Below are 15291 nucleotides of genomic sequence, written 5' to 3'. Positions count from 1 at the left end.
ACTTCACTGGGGAGTTTTTGTCCTTTCATAGCAATAGTCAGCCTTGTCTCGTTGTATTCTATAAAGTTGTGTGTCGTCCGTGACTTTTCCTCCATTTTTTTGCGTAGTGAGTAGAGATCCATGAAGAGCTGCACTGTGTTCAAATGCCCCCAGGGAAAGAGAAAGTGGAAAAGAAAGAATGGCACTTCGTGACCTTCTGGAAGTCCTCCACAGCTATTCAGTTTCTGAGAGCTCTTGTGTTTTAAAGGCCTAAAGAAGCAGAGATTAGAGAAATTGGATGACGGCCAAGTAGAAATGCTTGATGCGATGCTAGCGTTGCCATAGCAGGCTCAGTTAGACCTTTTATTTCTATACTATTCAAAGCGATGGACAAACGGTAGCAGCCATCTTGTTCATACACATACATTTGTCAAGATGGCTGACGGCATTCTCATCCACTCATCTCAATTGTAGTAACTATTAATGCTAACAACTAGAAAGCAGAATCGTTTTGTTGCAAGTGGTAAGAAGTGTTAATGATTACCTCCCCCATTGTATTTTTCTTGTCAGAGAATGGATACCAGTGGGGTGAAAGTGCTGGAGTCTGCTGATGACATCCAGGAGCGCCGGCAGCAGGTGTTGGACCGCTACCGGCGCTTCAAGGAGCTGTCAGGCGTGCGACGGCAGAAGCTGGAGGACTCGTACCGCTTCCAGTTCTTCCGCCGCGATGCTGACGAGCTGGAGAAGTGGATCCAGGAGAAGCTGCAGATTGCCTCTGATGAGAACTACAAGGACCCTACCAACCTCCAGGTCAGTCTGCCTTGTCCGTATGTCTGTCAGCATACGGCATAACAGTACCTACCTATCCGACATCATGGGTTTTAGTGCACAAGGATGCATTTCAACAGCTCCAGGTAGATTTAGGATCAGCCTGTCCAGTTGTCATTTTAGTCTATTGGAATTTTGGTTGTGTTGTACTGTAACCATGGCTTTGACAAAATGAATGATAACATCCTGATTCCATTTTGTCACCTTACTTTATTACAGTATGCACAAGCCACTTTTTGTGAATTGACTGACTTGTAGCCTTTCTAGTGGCCGTTCAAAATGAAACCGGCCATAAAGGCCATAAAACTCACACAGAATGATCAGTACATCATAATCCATGACCCTTCACCAGGTATGTCTGTCCTGTCCATTGTAGTCTTTGCCATGCTAACATGCCTCCTCTCCCCCCACAGGGCAAGCTCCAGAAACATCAGGCCTTTGAGGCGGAGGTGCAGGCCAACGCTGGAGCCATCATTAAGCTAGACGAGACTGGCAACCTTATGATCTCCGAAGGCCACTTTGCCTCCGAAACGATCCGCGTAAGAGACAAAGACACACACCCACACAGTCCGCTGAGCTATGTGCCTGACCAAGATAGATCTACACAATCCACCCTTTTTAACCCCGATCATGTCTGGTTCAGTCCTTCACGCCCTACCGGACTTCCCAGAGACCCATAGTTTCAAGTTTCAATATGGCTGACTATATAAAAGTAGGTGCTTGGGTTTTGTGGACCTCCTGGCTCTTGTGTTTCTCTCTCTTTTAGGTTCCACTCCCTTTTAATTCTTTCAGATCCATTCTGTTTGCTGTGTGGTTATGACCTATATATGAAGACTGAGAGGTGCATGATGTGTGTGTGCCTATTTTCTATTGATATGCACTTATCTTGGTCTCAAACTACAGCTTCAGCAAGTACTGGACTCAAAGTACTGGAACCATAACCTGTGTCTCAGAGTAGGAGTGCTGATTTGGGATCAGTTTTAACTTTAGGATCTTTAATGGACAAGATCACATGGATGAGGGGAGCTGGTCTTAGGTCACCACACCTTCTCTTAGATACTTTGTGAATATGGGCCCTAATTTCTATTTTTAGATCGTAATGAATAACGTTGTATGGACAGAGGGGACCTGATCCCAGATCAGCACTCCAACTCTGAGAGACTGAATATGGGCCCTGGTCTTGAATCAGTTTCCATCACCCTGTGTAAATTGTTTCCCTTTCTGCTTTTAGACTCGTCTGGAGGAACTTCACCGTCTTTGGGACATGCTGCTGCAGAAGACCAAGGAGAAGGGTGTCCGTCTACTGCAGGCCCAGAAGCTAGTGCAGTACCTGCGCGAGTGTGAGGATGCCCTGGACTGGATCAGTGACAAGGTCAGTGTCTCAACCTGAAGTCACACACATCCTCTATATCTACTGAAGGCCATGGCCTAAAGCATGTCTACGGAACTCTAATAGACAACATGACCTTACCCTAAATCATATCCAACAGGAGACCATTGCCATAGGACCTTATTGACAACCTATCCTAACATTAGCCTTCCTAAACCGTGTCTGCAGGGCCCTACTAGATAACCAATTCTAAACATTAGCCTCCCTAAACCATGTCTGCAGGGCCCTACTATATAACCGATCCTGAATCTTACCAAAACCTGTGTCTTAACAGGAGGCCATGGCCACCTCGGAGGAGCTGGGCCAGGACCTGGAGCACGTAGAGGTGCTACAGAAGAAGTTTGAGGAGTTCCAGACGGACCTGGCAGCTCACGAGGAGCGTGTGAACGAGGTGAACCAGCTGGCGGGCAAGTTGAGCCAGGAGTCCCACCCCGAGGCGGAGCTCATCGTTCGCAAGCAGGAGGAGGTGAACGCCGCCTGGCAGAGGCTCAAGGGCCTGGCACAGCAGAGGCAGGGCAGGCTGTTCGGAGCCGCCGAGGTGCAGAGATTTAACAGGTATGCCCAGGACAGGCTGGGTGTGTGTTTTCTTTTGGAGTATGTGTGTGATGGGGAAGCCACAAGACAACTGAGAGGATCAAGACATTTGGATTTTCTGTTCTGACTGAGAGTGTTATGTGGCCTGCAGGGATGTGGACGAGACCATTAGCTGGATCAAGGAGAAGGAGCAGCTCATGGCATCCGATGACTTTGGCCGGGACCTGGCCAGCGTTCAGGCTCTGCTGCGCAAGCATGAGGGCCTGGAGAGAGACCTGGCTGCCCTCGAGGACAAGGTCAACACTCTGGGCGGAGAGGCTGAACGTCTGCAGCAGACCCACCCCCAGAACGCCTCCCAGATCCACCTGAAGAGGGATGAGCTCATCACCAACTGGGAGCAGATCCGCACGCTGGCCGCCGAGCGCCACGCCCGCCTCAACGACTCCTACAGGTGGGTACCGGTAAAACCCTGGCCGCCCTAACAGCGAACACACAGCGACTACCCAATAGCATGGTCAAACAAAACATTTATCAGCCATTTAAGCCCAGTTTAGTTGAAAGTATGCAGAACCCTATCTTCTGACTGACTGTCTGTATGTGTTTTGCCCCCTGCAGGCTGCAGCGCTACACTTCAGACTTCCGTGACCTGACCAGCTGGGTGACGGAGATGAAGGCCCTGATCAACGCTGATGAGCTGGCCAACGACGTGGCTGGAGCTGAGGCTCTCCTCGACCGCCACCAGGAACACAAGGTACAGGAAAACTGATCCTAATAATAATTTTAATATAATTGCAGTTGTTAAGTACTATATATTTTCTCAGATCTTCAATCAGTGATGCTAGTTTTTCCTGCAATGTTGCTGACGTTTACTGTGTGTGTGTGTGTGTGTGTGGTCCTTAGGGTGAGATTGACGCCCATGAGGACAGCTTCAAAGCCACGGACGAGGCCGGCAAGGCTCTGCTCAACACTGGACACTATGCCTCAGAGGAGGTCAAGGAGAAGGTAGGGCTATCTGTCTCTTTATCCTTGGTTTGGAATTCAAGCTTTTACATGGACCTGTGGACAGATTAATTTAACCCCATCCGTGTGTGTGTGTGTGTGTGTGTGTAGCTGGGTGTACTGACTGAGGAGAAGGAGTCTCTGTTGGAGCTGTGGGAGGTGCGCAGGCAGCAGTACGAGCAGTGCATGGACCTGCAGCTCTTCTACAGGGACACGGAGCAGGTCGACAACTGGATGAGCAAGCAAGAGGTATCGCCATCCACACACAATAACATACTCACTTAATTACACTTAAATTATTATTCTCCAAAAATGTTTGGGTGTGAAGTAATTATTGTGTGCGTGCAGGCGTTCCTTCTGAACGAGGATCTTGGTGACTCTCTGGACAGCGTGGAGGCCCTGCTGAAGAAACACGAGGACTTTGAGAAGTCCCTCAGCGCCCAGGAGGAGAAGATCACTGTGAGTACATGACAGTAACCTCTAAGATCAGCTTTTCCTCCTCAAATGTTACGCCTAATCTCTAACCTCTCTCCAGGCCCTGGATGAATTTGCCACCAAACTGATCCAGAACAACCACTACGCCAAGGAGGATGTGGCCACTCGTAGAGATGCTGTAAGTAGAATACGATGATCAGGACCAGAATGTGTCCTGTGTTTGTAGCACTTTGCTAAATGACTAAAATGTAAAATAGAGAGTACAGACTCTCTTATCCAGAGCAATTAGGGTTAAGTGCTTTGCTCAAGTGTACATCAACAGATTTTTCACCTAGTCGGCTTGGGAATTCTCAACACTCTGAACCACTAGGCTACCTGCTGCCCTATATCTGCTTATACCATATCCTGGGTGTTCTGTATAAAATCTCACCCACCCTTCAGCTGCTGAGCCGTCGTAACGCCCTGCATGAGCGTGCCCAGTCCCGCCGCGCTGCCCTGGAGGACTCCTTCCACTTGCAGCAGTTCTCCCGCGACTCGGACGAGCTCAAGAGCTGGATCAATGAGAAGATGAAGACGGCCACTGACGAAGCCTACAAGGTATCAATGTTTCTCAGTTAGCTACTTTAGCTAGCTATTCTATAGTGATGTACTTTAGCTAGTTAGTTAACTACTTTAAAGTGGTATACTTTAGCTAGTAAGCTACTTAGTACTTTATAATGGGGTTTCAATACTCAACGTGACTTTCTCCTAGACTGCAGTGGGATCCCATTAGGCTGCAATACCACTGTGAACCACACAGTTCCTTATTCCCAGTACTATGGCCTAATACTTATAACAACCCCTTCCTTTCACCATCTCTCTACTCTTTCTGTTCTCCCCAGGATCCATCCAACTTGCAGGGCAAGGTCCAGAAGCACCAGGCCTTCGAGGCGGAGCTGTCAGCCAACCAGAGCCGCATCGACGCGCTGCAGAAGTCTGGACAGGAGCTCCTGGACGGCAAGCACTACGCCGCCGATGAAGTGTCGGTCCGCATGGACGAGGTCAGCTCCCAGTGGAAGAAGCTGCTGGAGGCCACCGAGCTCAAAGGTGAGATGAGTGGGAGTGAGGCTGTTATTATGTTATTATGGCGCCCACCATTTTGAGTTTGCCTCGAGTGGAGGAAATATAAAATGGCGGCAACGCTAGTTACTCTGTAGAGGAGCGCTGCAAAAAGGCTCATTTATGTTTTAAGCTAGTTTTTAGTCACTACACTAGGTTTCATTTAAGAGCCCCAAGGTCTGAAACCAAACCTACAAATTTAGAACTGCCCTTCCTTCAATACCTACATCCAACTTAATTTCATCCACCCTTAAACCTCTCCTCACCACACTCTCCTCTCCCCTCCCCCCAGGCATCAAGCTGCGTGAGGCTAACCAGCAGCAGCAGTTCAACAGGAATGTGGAGGACATTGAGCTGTGGCTTTACGAGGTGGAGGGCCACCTGGCCTCCGACGACTATGGCAAGGACCTGACCAGCGTCCAGAACCTGCAGAAGAAACATGCCCTGCTGGAGGCTGATGTGGCCGCACACCAGGTAATGATTTACTGTCATTTATAAACTGGGTGGTTCGAGCCCTGAATGCTGATTAGCTGACAGCTGTGGTATATCAGACCGTATACCACGTGTATGACAAAACATTTAATTTAACGTTCATAATTAGTTTATAATAGCAATAAGGCACCTCTGGGTTTGTGGTATATAGCCAATATACTACGGCTAAGGACTGTGTCCAGGCACTCCGCAATGCGGCTTGCATAAGAACAGCCCTTAGCCGTGGTATATTGGCCATATACCACACACTCTCGTGCCTTATTGCTTAAATCACCGCTAGGTAACTGACTGACTGACTGACTGCCATCATTAGATGTTTTCAGAACCAAAAAGTAAACTACTAACAGACACTGTTGCATTTACCTCTGGGAGCAGCTAGTGCGTTTCTACTCTAATTATAAGAATCCCGTCCATGCCTGGTAGTTCCTAGAAAAAGCTGGACTGTGCTGATCTATAGGTTTTTGATTGACTGGCAAATATATACTCTGTGATTTTATGCATGGGAGTTGCCACTCCAAGTAGCCTTCATAGCCCAGTTGCAGAGACATTATTATGGTCTACAATATTCAGGCATTCAAATATTTGTGTTGACTACTGTCTGTCAGTGCACAAGGTAAGTCTTGCTAACTGACTGACTCTCTCTCCCCTCTCTAGGACCGCATTGACGGCATCACCATCCAGGCGCGTCAGTTCCAGGAGGCGGGCCACTTTGACGCTGACAACATCAAGCGCAAGCAGGAGGCGCTGATGGCGCGCTATGACGCCCTTCGCGACCCCATGGCTGCCCGCAAGCAGAAGCTATCGGACTCGCTGCGGCTGCAGCAGCTCTTCAGGGATGTGGAGGACGAGGAGACCTGGATCCGGGAGAAGGAGCCCATCGCCGCCTCTACCAACCGGGGCAAAGACTTGATTGGCGTTCAGAACTTGCTGAAGAAGCATCAGGCCCTGCAAGCGGAGATCGCCGGCCACGAACCCCGCATCAAGGCTGTCACCCAGAAGGGAGAGGCCATGGTGGAGGAAGGTAAGCCGGCTCTTACTAACATGCATACTGCCACCTTTTTCAACTGTTCACCTGTTGACTATCTAGCAGGTTGGGTCAATTCCATTTAAATTCAACACATTGACTCTAGTACTCGCGCTGCTAAAACACTTGATCACTGCTATTCGCCCTTCCAGGATGTCTACAAGGCCCTCCCCCGTCCTCCCTTCAGCAAATCAGATCACGACTCCATTTTGCTCCTCCTTTCCTATAGGCAGAAACTCAAACATGAAGTACCTGTGCTAAGGTCTATTCAATGCTGGTCTGTTCAATCGGAATCCATGCTTCAAGATTGTTTTGATCACGCGTACTGGGATATGTTCCGGGTAGCCTCCAAGAATAACATCGATATATACACAGACATGGTGACTGAGTTCTTCAGGAAGTGTATAGGCGATGTTGTTCTGACTGTGACTATTAAAACCTACTCAAACCAGAAACTGTGAACACACGGCAGCATTCGCGCAAAACTGAAAGTGCGAACCACTGGGAATCTGGTCAAATACAAACAGTGTAGTTATTTCCTCCGTAAGGCAATCAAACAGGCAAAACGTCAGTACAGAGACAAAGTGGAGTCGCAATTCAACAGCTCCGACACCAGATGTATGTGGCAGGGTCTACAGACGGTCACGGATTACAAATGAAAATCCGCCCACGTCCCGGGCATGATGTCTTCCTCCCAGACAAGCTAAACACTGTCGCCCGCTTTGAGGATAACACAGTGCCACCAACACTGCCTGCTATCAAGGACTGTGGGCTATCGTTCTCCGTGGCTAACGTGAGTGAGACATTTAAGCGTGTTAACCCTCGCAAGGCTGCCGGCCCAGACGGCATCCCAAGCCGTGTCCTCAGCATGCGCAGACCAGCAGGCTGGAGTGTTTACGGACATATTCAATCTTTCCCTATCTGTCGGCTGTCCCCACTTGCTTCAAGAAATCTACTATTGTTCCTGTGCCCAAGAAAGCAAAGGTAACTGAACTCAATGACTATCGCCCTGTAGCACTCACTTCTGTCATCATGAAGTGCTTTGAGAGGCTAGTTAAGGATCAAATCACCTCCTACCTTACCTGACACTAGACCCACTTAAATTTGCATACCGCCCCAATAGATCCATAGACGATGCAATCGCCTTCGCATTGCACACTGTCCTATCCCATCTGGACAAGAGGAATACCCATGCATTGACTATAGCTCAGCCTTTAACACCATTGTACCCTCCAAGCTCATCATTAAGCTTGGGGCCTTGGGTCTGAACCTCGCCCGGTGCAACTGGGTTCTGGACTTCCTGACGGGCAACCCCCCAGGTGGTGAAGGTAGAAAACAATACCTCCACTTTGTTGATCCTCAACACTGGGGCCCCACAAGGGTGTGTGATCAGCCCCCTCCTGTACTCCCTGTACACCCTTGACTGAGTGGCCACACACGCCTCATCAAGTTTGCAGATAACACAACAATAGTAGACCTGATTACCAATGTTAGCAACTGATGTTATTCTTCAATAACACAAACTCCAAAGCAAATCATGGGGAGAAAAATAGGTTTATTCAGAGAGGACTGCCCCCGACTCAATATACAGACCAATGAAAACGTGGCACAGGTACCACACGTCACTGAGTTCAGGAGTGACATTCCACAGATTCTGAACAGATGTCGAACTGAACTCCAATTTACAATTCCCTAATGACCATTAATACTCTAGTTTTTAGTCCTCTCATCCGCTCATCTTCTGCGTTGTGTATTTATCTTCAACATATTCCTACACCATCAATAACAAGACAGCCCAGAGGAAGGAGGTGAGTGTCCTGGCAGAGTGGTGCCAGGAAAATAACATCTCCCTCAATGTAAAAAAAACAAAGGAGCTGATTGTGGACTTCAGGAAACAACAGAGGGAGCACGCCCCTATCCACATTGACGGGACTGCACTGGCGAAGATGGAAAGCTTCAAGTTCCTCTGCATACGCATCAATAACAATCTGAAATGGTCCACCCACACAGACAGTATGGTGAAGAAGGCGCAACAGAGCCTCTTCAACCTCGGGGCTGAAGAAATTCGGCTTGACCCTTAAGATCCTCAAACCGTTACAGATGCTCAGTTGAGAGCATCCTGTCATTCTTACAGACGGTAGGCAATTAAGGTCACAGTTCTAAAACTTAGGACACTAAAGAGGCCTTTCTTATGACTCTGAAAAACACCAAAAGAAAGTTGCCCAGGGTCCCTGCTCATCTGCGTGAACGTGCCTTAGGCATGCTGCAAGAAGGCATGAGGACTGCAGATGTGGCCAGGGCAATAAATTGCAATGTCCGTACTGTGAGACGCCTAAGACAGCACTACAGGGAGACAGGGTGGACAGCTGATCGTCCTTGCAGTGGCAGACTACGTGTGACGACACCTGCACAGGATCGGTACATCCGAACATCACACCTGCGGGACAGGTACAGGATGGCAACAACAACTGCCCGAGTTTCACCAGGAACACACAATCCCTCCATCAGTGCTCAGACTGTCAGCAATAGGCTGAGGCTGGACTGAGGGCTTGTAGGCCTGTTGTAAGGCAGGTCCTCACCAGACATCACCGGCAACAACGTCGCCTATGGGCACAAACCCAACATGGCGGATATTTCTTTGGAATCCGGAAACTATAATTTCGAAAACAAAACGTTTATTATTTCTGTGAAATACGGAACCGTTCCGCATTTTTTCTAATGGATGGCATCTCTAAGTCTAAATATTGCTGTTGCATTGTACAACCTTCAATGTTATGTCATAATTATGTACAATTCTGGCAAATTAATTACGGCCTTTGTTAGGAATAAATGGACTTCACACAGTTCGCAATGAGCCAGGCGGCCCAAACTGCTGCATATACCCTGACTGCTTGCACGGAACGCAAGAGAAATGACACAATTTCCCTAGTTATAAGAAATTAATGTTAGCGGGCAATATTAACTAAATATGCAGGTTTAAAAATATATACTTGTGTATTGGTTTTAAAGAAAGGCAATGTTTATGGTTAGGAACCTTGGTGCAACGACAGTGCTTTTTTCGCAAATGCGCTTGTTAAATCATCAAGTAGGCTGTGATTCAATGAGAAATTAACAGGCACTGCATCGATTATATGCAACGCAGGACAGGACACGCTAGATAACTACACATGGTTGATATTACTAGTTTAACTAGTGATTATGTTAAGATTGATTGTTTTTTATAAGATAAGTTTAATGCTAGCTAGCAACTTACCATGGCTTCTTGCTGCCCACGCGTAACAGGTAGTCAGCCTGCCACGCAGGCTCCTCGTGGAGTGCAATGTAAGGCAGGTGGTTAGAGCGTTGGACTAGTAACCGGAAGGTTGCAAAAACGAATCTCCGAGCTGACAAGGTAAAAATCAGTCATTCTGCCCCTGAACAAGGCAGTTAACCCATCGTTCCTAGGCCATCATTGAAAATAAGAATGTGTTCTTAACTGACTTGCCTAGTTAAATAAAGGTGTAAACATTTTTATTTGTCTTTTTTAAATCGGCAAATCGGTGTCCAAAAATACCGATTGTTATGAGAACTTGAAATCGGCCCTAATTAATTGACCATTCCGATTAATAGGTTGACCTCTACTCTTGAGCGGGATCAATTTGGAGGTGGAGGGTCCGTCATGGTCTGGGGCGGTGTGTCACAGCATCATTGTACTGAGCTTGTTGTCATTGCAGGCATTCTCAATGCTGTGCATTACAGGGAAGACATCCTCCTCTCTCATGTGGTACCCTTCCTGCAGGCTCATTTTGACATGACCCTCCAGCATGACAATGCCACCAGCCATACTGCTCATTCTGTGCGTGATTTCCTTCAAGACAGGAATGTCAGTATTCTGCCATGGCCAGCGAAGAGCCTGGATCTCAATCCCATTGCGCACGTCTGGGACCTGTTGGATCGGAGGGTGGGGGCTAGGGCCATTCCCCCCCAAAAATGTCCGGGAACTTGCAGGTGCCTTGGTGGAAGAGTGGGGTAACATTTCACAGAAAATCTGGTGCAGTCCATGAGGAGGAGATGCACTGCAGTACTTAATGCAGCTGGTGGCCACACCATACTGACTGTTACTTTTGATTTTGACCCCCCCCCCCCTTTTGTTCAGGGACACATTATTCAATTTCTGTTAGTCACATGTCTGTGGAACTTGTTCAGTTTATGTCTGTTGAATCTTATGTTCATACAAATATTTACACATGTTAAATTTGCTGAAAATAAACACAGTTGACAGTGAGAGGGCGTTTCTATTTTTGTTGAGTTTATATACTGTATTCTATCTACTTTATTATAGTCATTGCCACTCCGACATTGCTCGTCCTAATATTTATATTTTTCTTAATTCCATTCTTTAACTTTTAGATTTGTGTGTATTGTTGTGAATTGTTATATACTACTGCACTGTTGGATCTAGGCACACAAGCATTTCGCTACACCCACGATAACATCTGCTAAATATGTGTTTATGACCAATACAATTTGTTTTGATTTTAATTTAAATGAACTCCCTGAATTGACTGAACTGAAATGGAATTGTCCCAACCCCGCTCTCCAGGTCGTTATTGTAAAATATATTTTTTCAATGATTTTCCCTCTAATAAATAAACTATCCACCTCTCCCCGTGGTCCCCACTAGGTCACTTTGCCGGAGAGGAGGTGAAGGTGAAGCTGGAGGAGCTGAACGGCCGCTGGGACACCCTGAAGGGCAAGGCTGGGCAGCGTAGGCAGGACCTGGAGGATTCGCTGCAGGCCCAGCAGTACTTTGCCGACGCCAACGAGGCAGAGTCCTGGATGAGGGAGAAGGAGCCCATTGTGGGCAGCCCCGACTACGGCAAGGACGAGGACTCTGCTGAGGTAAGAGAGGCAGAGAGGGACATTTAACTATCTAGGTGGGTAAATTATGGAGGTGAATTAATGAATGAATACTTTGTTTGAGGATAGGTTTGGATGTAGAAGGTTGGAGGATGGAAAGTGGAGATGACACTCACCCCTCTCTGTTCTTCCCCAGGCCCTGCTGAAGAAGCACGAAGCCCTGATGTCTGATCTGAGTGCCTATGGAAGCAGCATCCAGGCTCTGAAGGAGCAGGCCCAAACCTGTAGGGTAAGTCTGGAACCCACATTGTATCTTTAGCATTATTGTAAAATGGATATGAACCATTTGTCAGCTTATGAATGCCTTAACTAGCTAGTTCACATTCTTTGGATAATAAAACTGTGTTTCTCATCCATGCAAACATCTGAGAACCAGAGATCCAACAAATCAATCATTTATTTTCTACTCCCGGTCTATCATATACACAACCCGATATTTTTATGTTGCCATCTTCTAGATTACACCTATAATCCTTATTTTTAATCTCACCTGCAGCAACAAGTGGCTCCCACCGATGATGAGACGGGTAAAGAGCTGGTGCTGGCCCTCTATGACTACCAGGAGAAGAGCCCCCGCGAGGTCACCATGAAGAAGGGAGACATCCTCACCCTGCTCAACAGCACTAACAAGGTACACACACACACACACAGCATTTTAGCGAGATGAACAAAAGCCTTGTACCGGAAACAACTACTAGGTCATACCCATGACTAGGCACTTGATGTAGAACGGAAAGAATTGGAAGGATATAGGCAAGAGAGTATGGGACATATATCTTAATATTTTATGGGGGATAAAAAGAGCATGTCTTCTCCTGTGGTCCTTTCTCCTGACCTCCCCTCTCTCCCCTGCTGTAGGACTGGTGGAAGGTGGAGGTGAATGACCGTCAGGGTTTTGTTCCGGCAGCCTACGTCAAGAAGTTGGATCCCACCCAGTCCTCTTCCAGAGAGAACTTGCTGGATGAGCAGGGCAGCATCGGCCTGCGCCAGGATCAGATTGAGAACCAGTAAGGGACTACTTCTATTCCCTCCACCTAAGCCAGTCCCAAAATACCCTATCCCCAGTACTTCTCTTCAGTACACTCCTGCATCTCTGTATAGTTATTTACCCCTTTAACTTAGGACATGTTGTCCCTAATGGGTTAATTAACTGTGTATTCTGTGTTCTAACGTTTCCTGACTTGAAGAAATGTCCATGTGAGCTCAACCCAATAACATTTACCTCTTTGATGCCCCAGTCTTGTTCTCCCTTTTCTGTCTCGCTCTCCCTTTTCTGTCTCTCTCTTCAAATTATTTTTGTTTCCCTTTCTATTCCTTAGTGAAACAGCCCAGAGTCACACTTTTTTCTCTCTATCACTAACGGCCTTTTGCCTTTTTCTCCATCTATCTCTGTTTCTCTCTAACCACTAACGCCTGCCTGCCTGCGCATGTCATTTCTGGACTGAGCAGGCCGTTGGCCAAGGAGGCGTGCAGTGTGTCTGTACGCATGAAGCAGGTGGAGGAACTGTGAGTAGGACCAGTGTCCCCGTAGGTGTCGTGTTTGCGAAGCCACCACGCATCGCCACGGGCAAAGCCATTTGCCATTCCTGCCACTCCCTAAATCAATACCCATGTCAATCAATACCCATGTCGATGTCGTGGTCCTTGTGACTGTGATTCCAGTGTGCACGCTCTCTCTCTCTCTCTCATATCCATCACTCATCTTCTATTCAACAGATGGATAGAAGCTTCATCTGTCTTTCTCACTCCTTTTTTCTCCCAGCTTGCCTGTGGGTGTCATGAGCTCACTTGCATTCTGTTTTTCCATGAGAGCGTATAGACGTGTTTTTCACTCTGCATCATAGACAGCCATGTTACAAACCTGGCTGATTATGTCATTCCGATGGCATCTTATGAAATTGTGAGCATAGTAAGGGGGAATCACCTCATTCACCACCAATGTGTAGCAACCACCTGAGGGATGCCATGGCAGCCATTTTGTGCTGCGCCAGAAAGCTCACCACACATCAGCTATCACAGTGGAGAGGTGTGCACTTTAGGGCTGACCCTGGAGGTCTACCGGTATTTAAAGATTTGCTAAATTATTAATCCAAATTGAAATATAATTTTGGCAACAACCCTAGTGCGCTCAGTTCTCCCTGTAGATCATAATGTATTGACACTTCAGCGTTATTTCCACTACCCAGTGTCCCCCTCACTTATGGAATTCTGAAAGCCTTTATCCTGTATTTTTAGGTACGGAACTCTCCAGGAGCTAGGCGAGAAGCGCAAGGACATGCTGGAGAAGAGCTGTAAGAAGTTCATGCTGTTCCGCGAGGCCAACGAACTACAGCAGTGGATTAACGAGAAGGAGGGAGCCCTCACCAATGAGGAGGTGGGCTCCGACCTGGAGCAGGTGGAGGTGCTGCAGAAGAAGTTTGACGACTTCCAGAAGGTATGCCGCACACAACATGGCCACCAGTAGTAGGAGAAGGATACTAGATTACTTACTGGACTAAGAAGCGTTTAAAAATCATGTTCAAGCACAGGAGCAATGTGTGCATTATACTTACTCAGTTCTTCTAATCTATGCTGTCCCATCTTACCCAGTACATTGGTGAATACTGGTATGAGTTTTGTGTTGACTTTCTTGTCTTCTGTCTGTTTGACTACCAGGACCTGAAGGCCAATGAGTCTCGTCTGAGGGACATCAACAAGGTGGCGTCTGAGCTGGAGTCTGAGGGCCTGATGGCCGAGGAGGCAACCATGGTCCAAGCTCAGGTAGGATGGTGTAGCCAACCACTGCAGAGATATTAAATACTTTTCATATTAGGTCAATGATAAAAGCATATGGAGTGAACGTTATGAGGATTTGTAAAAAGTAATTTGGTACATTATTTGAAACAAATCAAATGTATTAACATTTCTAGCGCGGAACCCCTCGACAACATTCCGCTGAAAAGGCAGCGCGTGAAATTCAAAAATATTTTTTTGAAATATGTAACTTTCACACATTAACAAGTCCAATACAGCAAATGAAAGATAAACATCATATTAATCTACCCATCAGGTCCGATTTCAAAAATGCTTTACAGCGAAAGCACCACATACGATTATGTTCGGTCATAGCCAAGTCGAAAAAACACAGCCAAATACAGGAGTCACAAAAAGCAGAAATATAGATAAAATTAATCACTAACCTTTGATGTTCTTCATCAGATGACACTCATAGGACATCATGTTACACAATACATGTATGTTTTGTTTGATAATGTGCATATTTATATCCAAAATCTCAGTTTACATTGGCGCATTACTTGCAGTAATGTTTTTAATTCCAAAACATACAGTGATTTTGCAGAAATACTCATAATAAACATTGATAAAAGATACAAGTGTTATTCACAGAATTAAAGAGACTTCTCCTTAATGCAATCGCTGTGTCAGATTTTTTTTTAAATTTACAGAAAAAGCATAATCTAAGAACAGCACTCAGAACCCAAAAGAACCAGAGGAATATCCGCCATTTTGGAATCAACAAAGTTAGAAACAACACCATAAATATTCACTTACCTTTGATGATCTTCATCAGAAGGCACTCCCAGGAATCACAGGTCGACAATAAATGACTGAT

General features: G+C 46.7%; 1 protein-coding gene and 1 non-coding gene across 11 annotated transcripts in view; both read left to right on the top strand.

Moving 5' to 3' along the window:
- The window catches only part of sptan1 (spectrin alpha, non-erythrocytic 1), a 52732-nt gene that overhangs the window by 14876 nt on the left and 22565 nt on the right, over positions 1–15291 (top strand). For 7 of the 10 annotated variants that reach the window (XM_024381666.2, XM_024381668.2, XM_024381671.2 and 4 more), the window contains exons 2-22: positions 550–789; positions 1221–1346; positions 2039–2179; positions 2472–2752; positions 2883–3182; positions 3347–3482; positions 3632–3733; positions 3842–3979; positions 4079–4189; positions 4266–4343; positions 4607–4762; positions 5047–5251; positions 5556–5737; positions 6410–6776; positions 11443–11660; positions 11815–11907; positions 12175–12309; positions 12537–12685; positions 13128–13184; positions 13914–14112; positions 14334–14438. In XM_024381666.2, coding sequence (XP_024237434.1) covers positions 553–789; positions 1221–1346; positions 2039–2179; positions 2472–2752; positions 2883–3182; positions 3347–3482; positions 3632–3733; positions 3842–3979; positions 4079–4189; positions 4266–4343; positions 4607–4762; positions 5047–5251; positions 5556–5737; positions 6410–6776; positions 11443–11660; positions 11815–11907; positions 12175–12309; positions 12537–12685; positions 13128–13184; positions 13914–14112; positions 14334–14438 — 3516 coding nt within the window. In that variant the 5' untranslated portion in view covers positions 550–552. The remainder of the gene's footprint in view (positions 1–549; positions 790–1220; positions 1347–2038; positions 2180–2471; positions 2753–2882; positions 3183–3346; positions 3483–3631; positions 3734–3841; positions 3980–4078; positions 4190–4265; positions 4344–4606; positions 4763–5046; positions 5252–5555; positions 5738–6409; positions 6777–11442; positions 11661–11814; positions 11908–12174; positions 12310–12536; positions 12686–13127; positions 13185–13913; positions 14113–14333; positions 14439–15291) is intronic. The other 3 variants (XM_024381673.2, XM_042302617.1, XM_024381669.2) reach the window with 1 other exon arrangement.
- LOC112220444 lies at positions 6170–6305 on the top strand. The gene has a single exon (XR_002948878.1). It is a non-coding gene; the product is annotated as a small nucleolar RNA SNORA84 (small nucleolar RNA).

The sequence above is a fragment of the Oncorhynchus tshawytscha genome, linkage group LG20 (genome assembly GCF_018296145.1).
Source record: "Oncorhynchus tshawytscha isolate Ot180627B linkage group LG20, Otsh_v2.0, whole genome shotgun sequence".
Taxonomy (NCBI): domain Eukaryota; kingdom Metazoa; phylum Chordata; class Actinopteri; order Salmoniformes; family Salmonidae; genus Oncorhynchus; species Oncorhynchus tshawytscha.
This window is presented reverse-complemented; position numbering and strand designations above follow the sequence as displayed.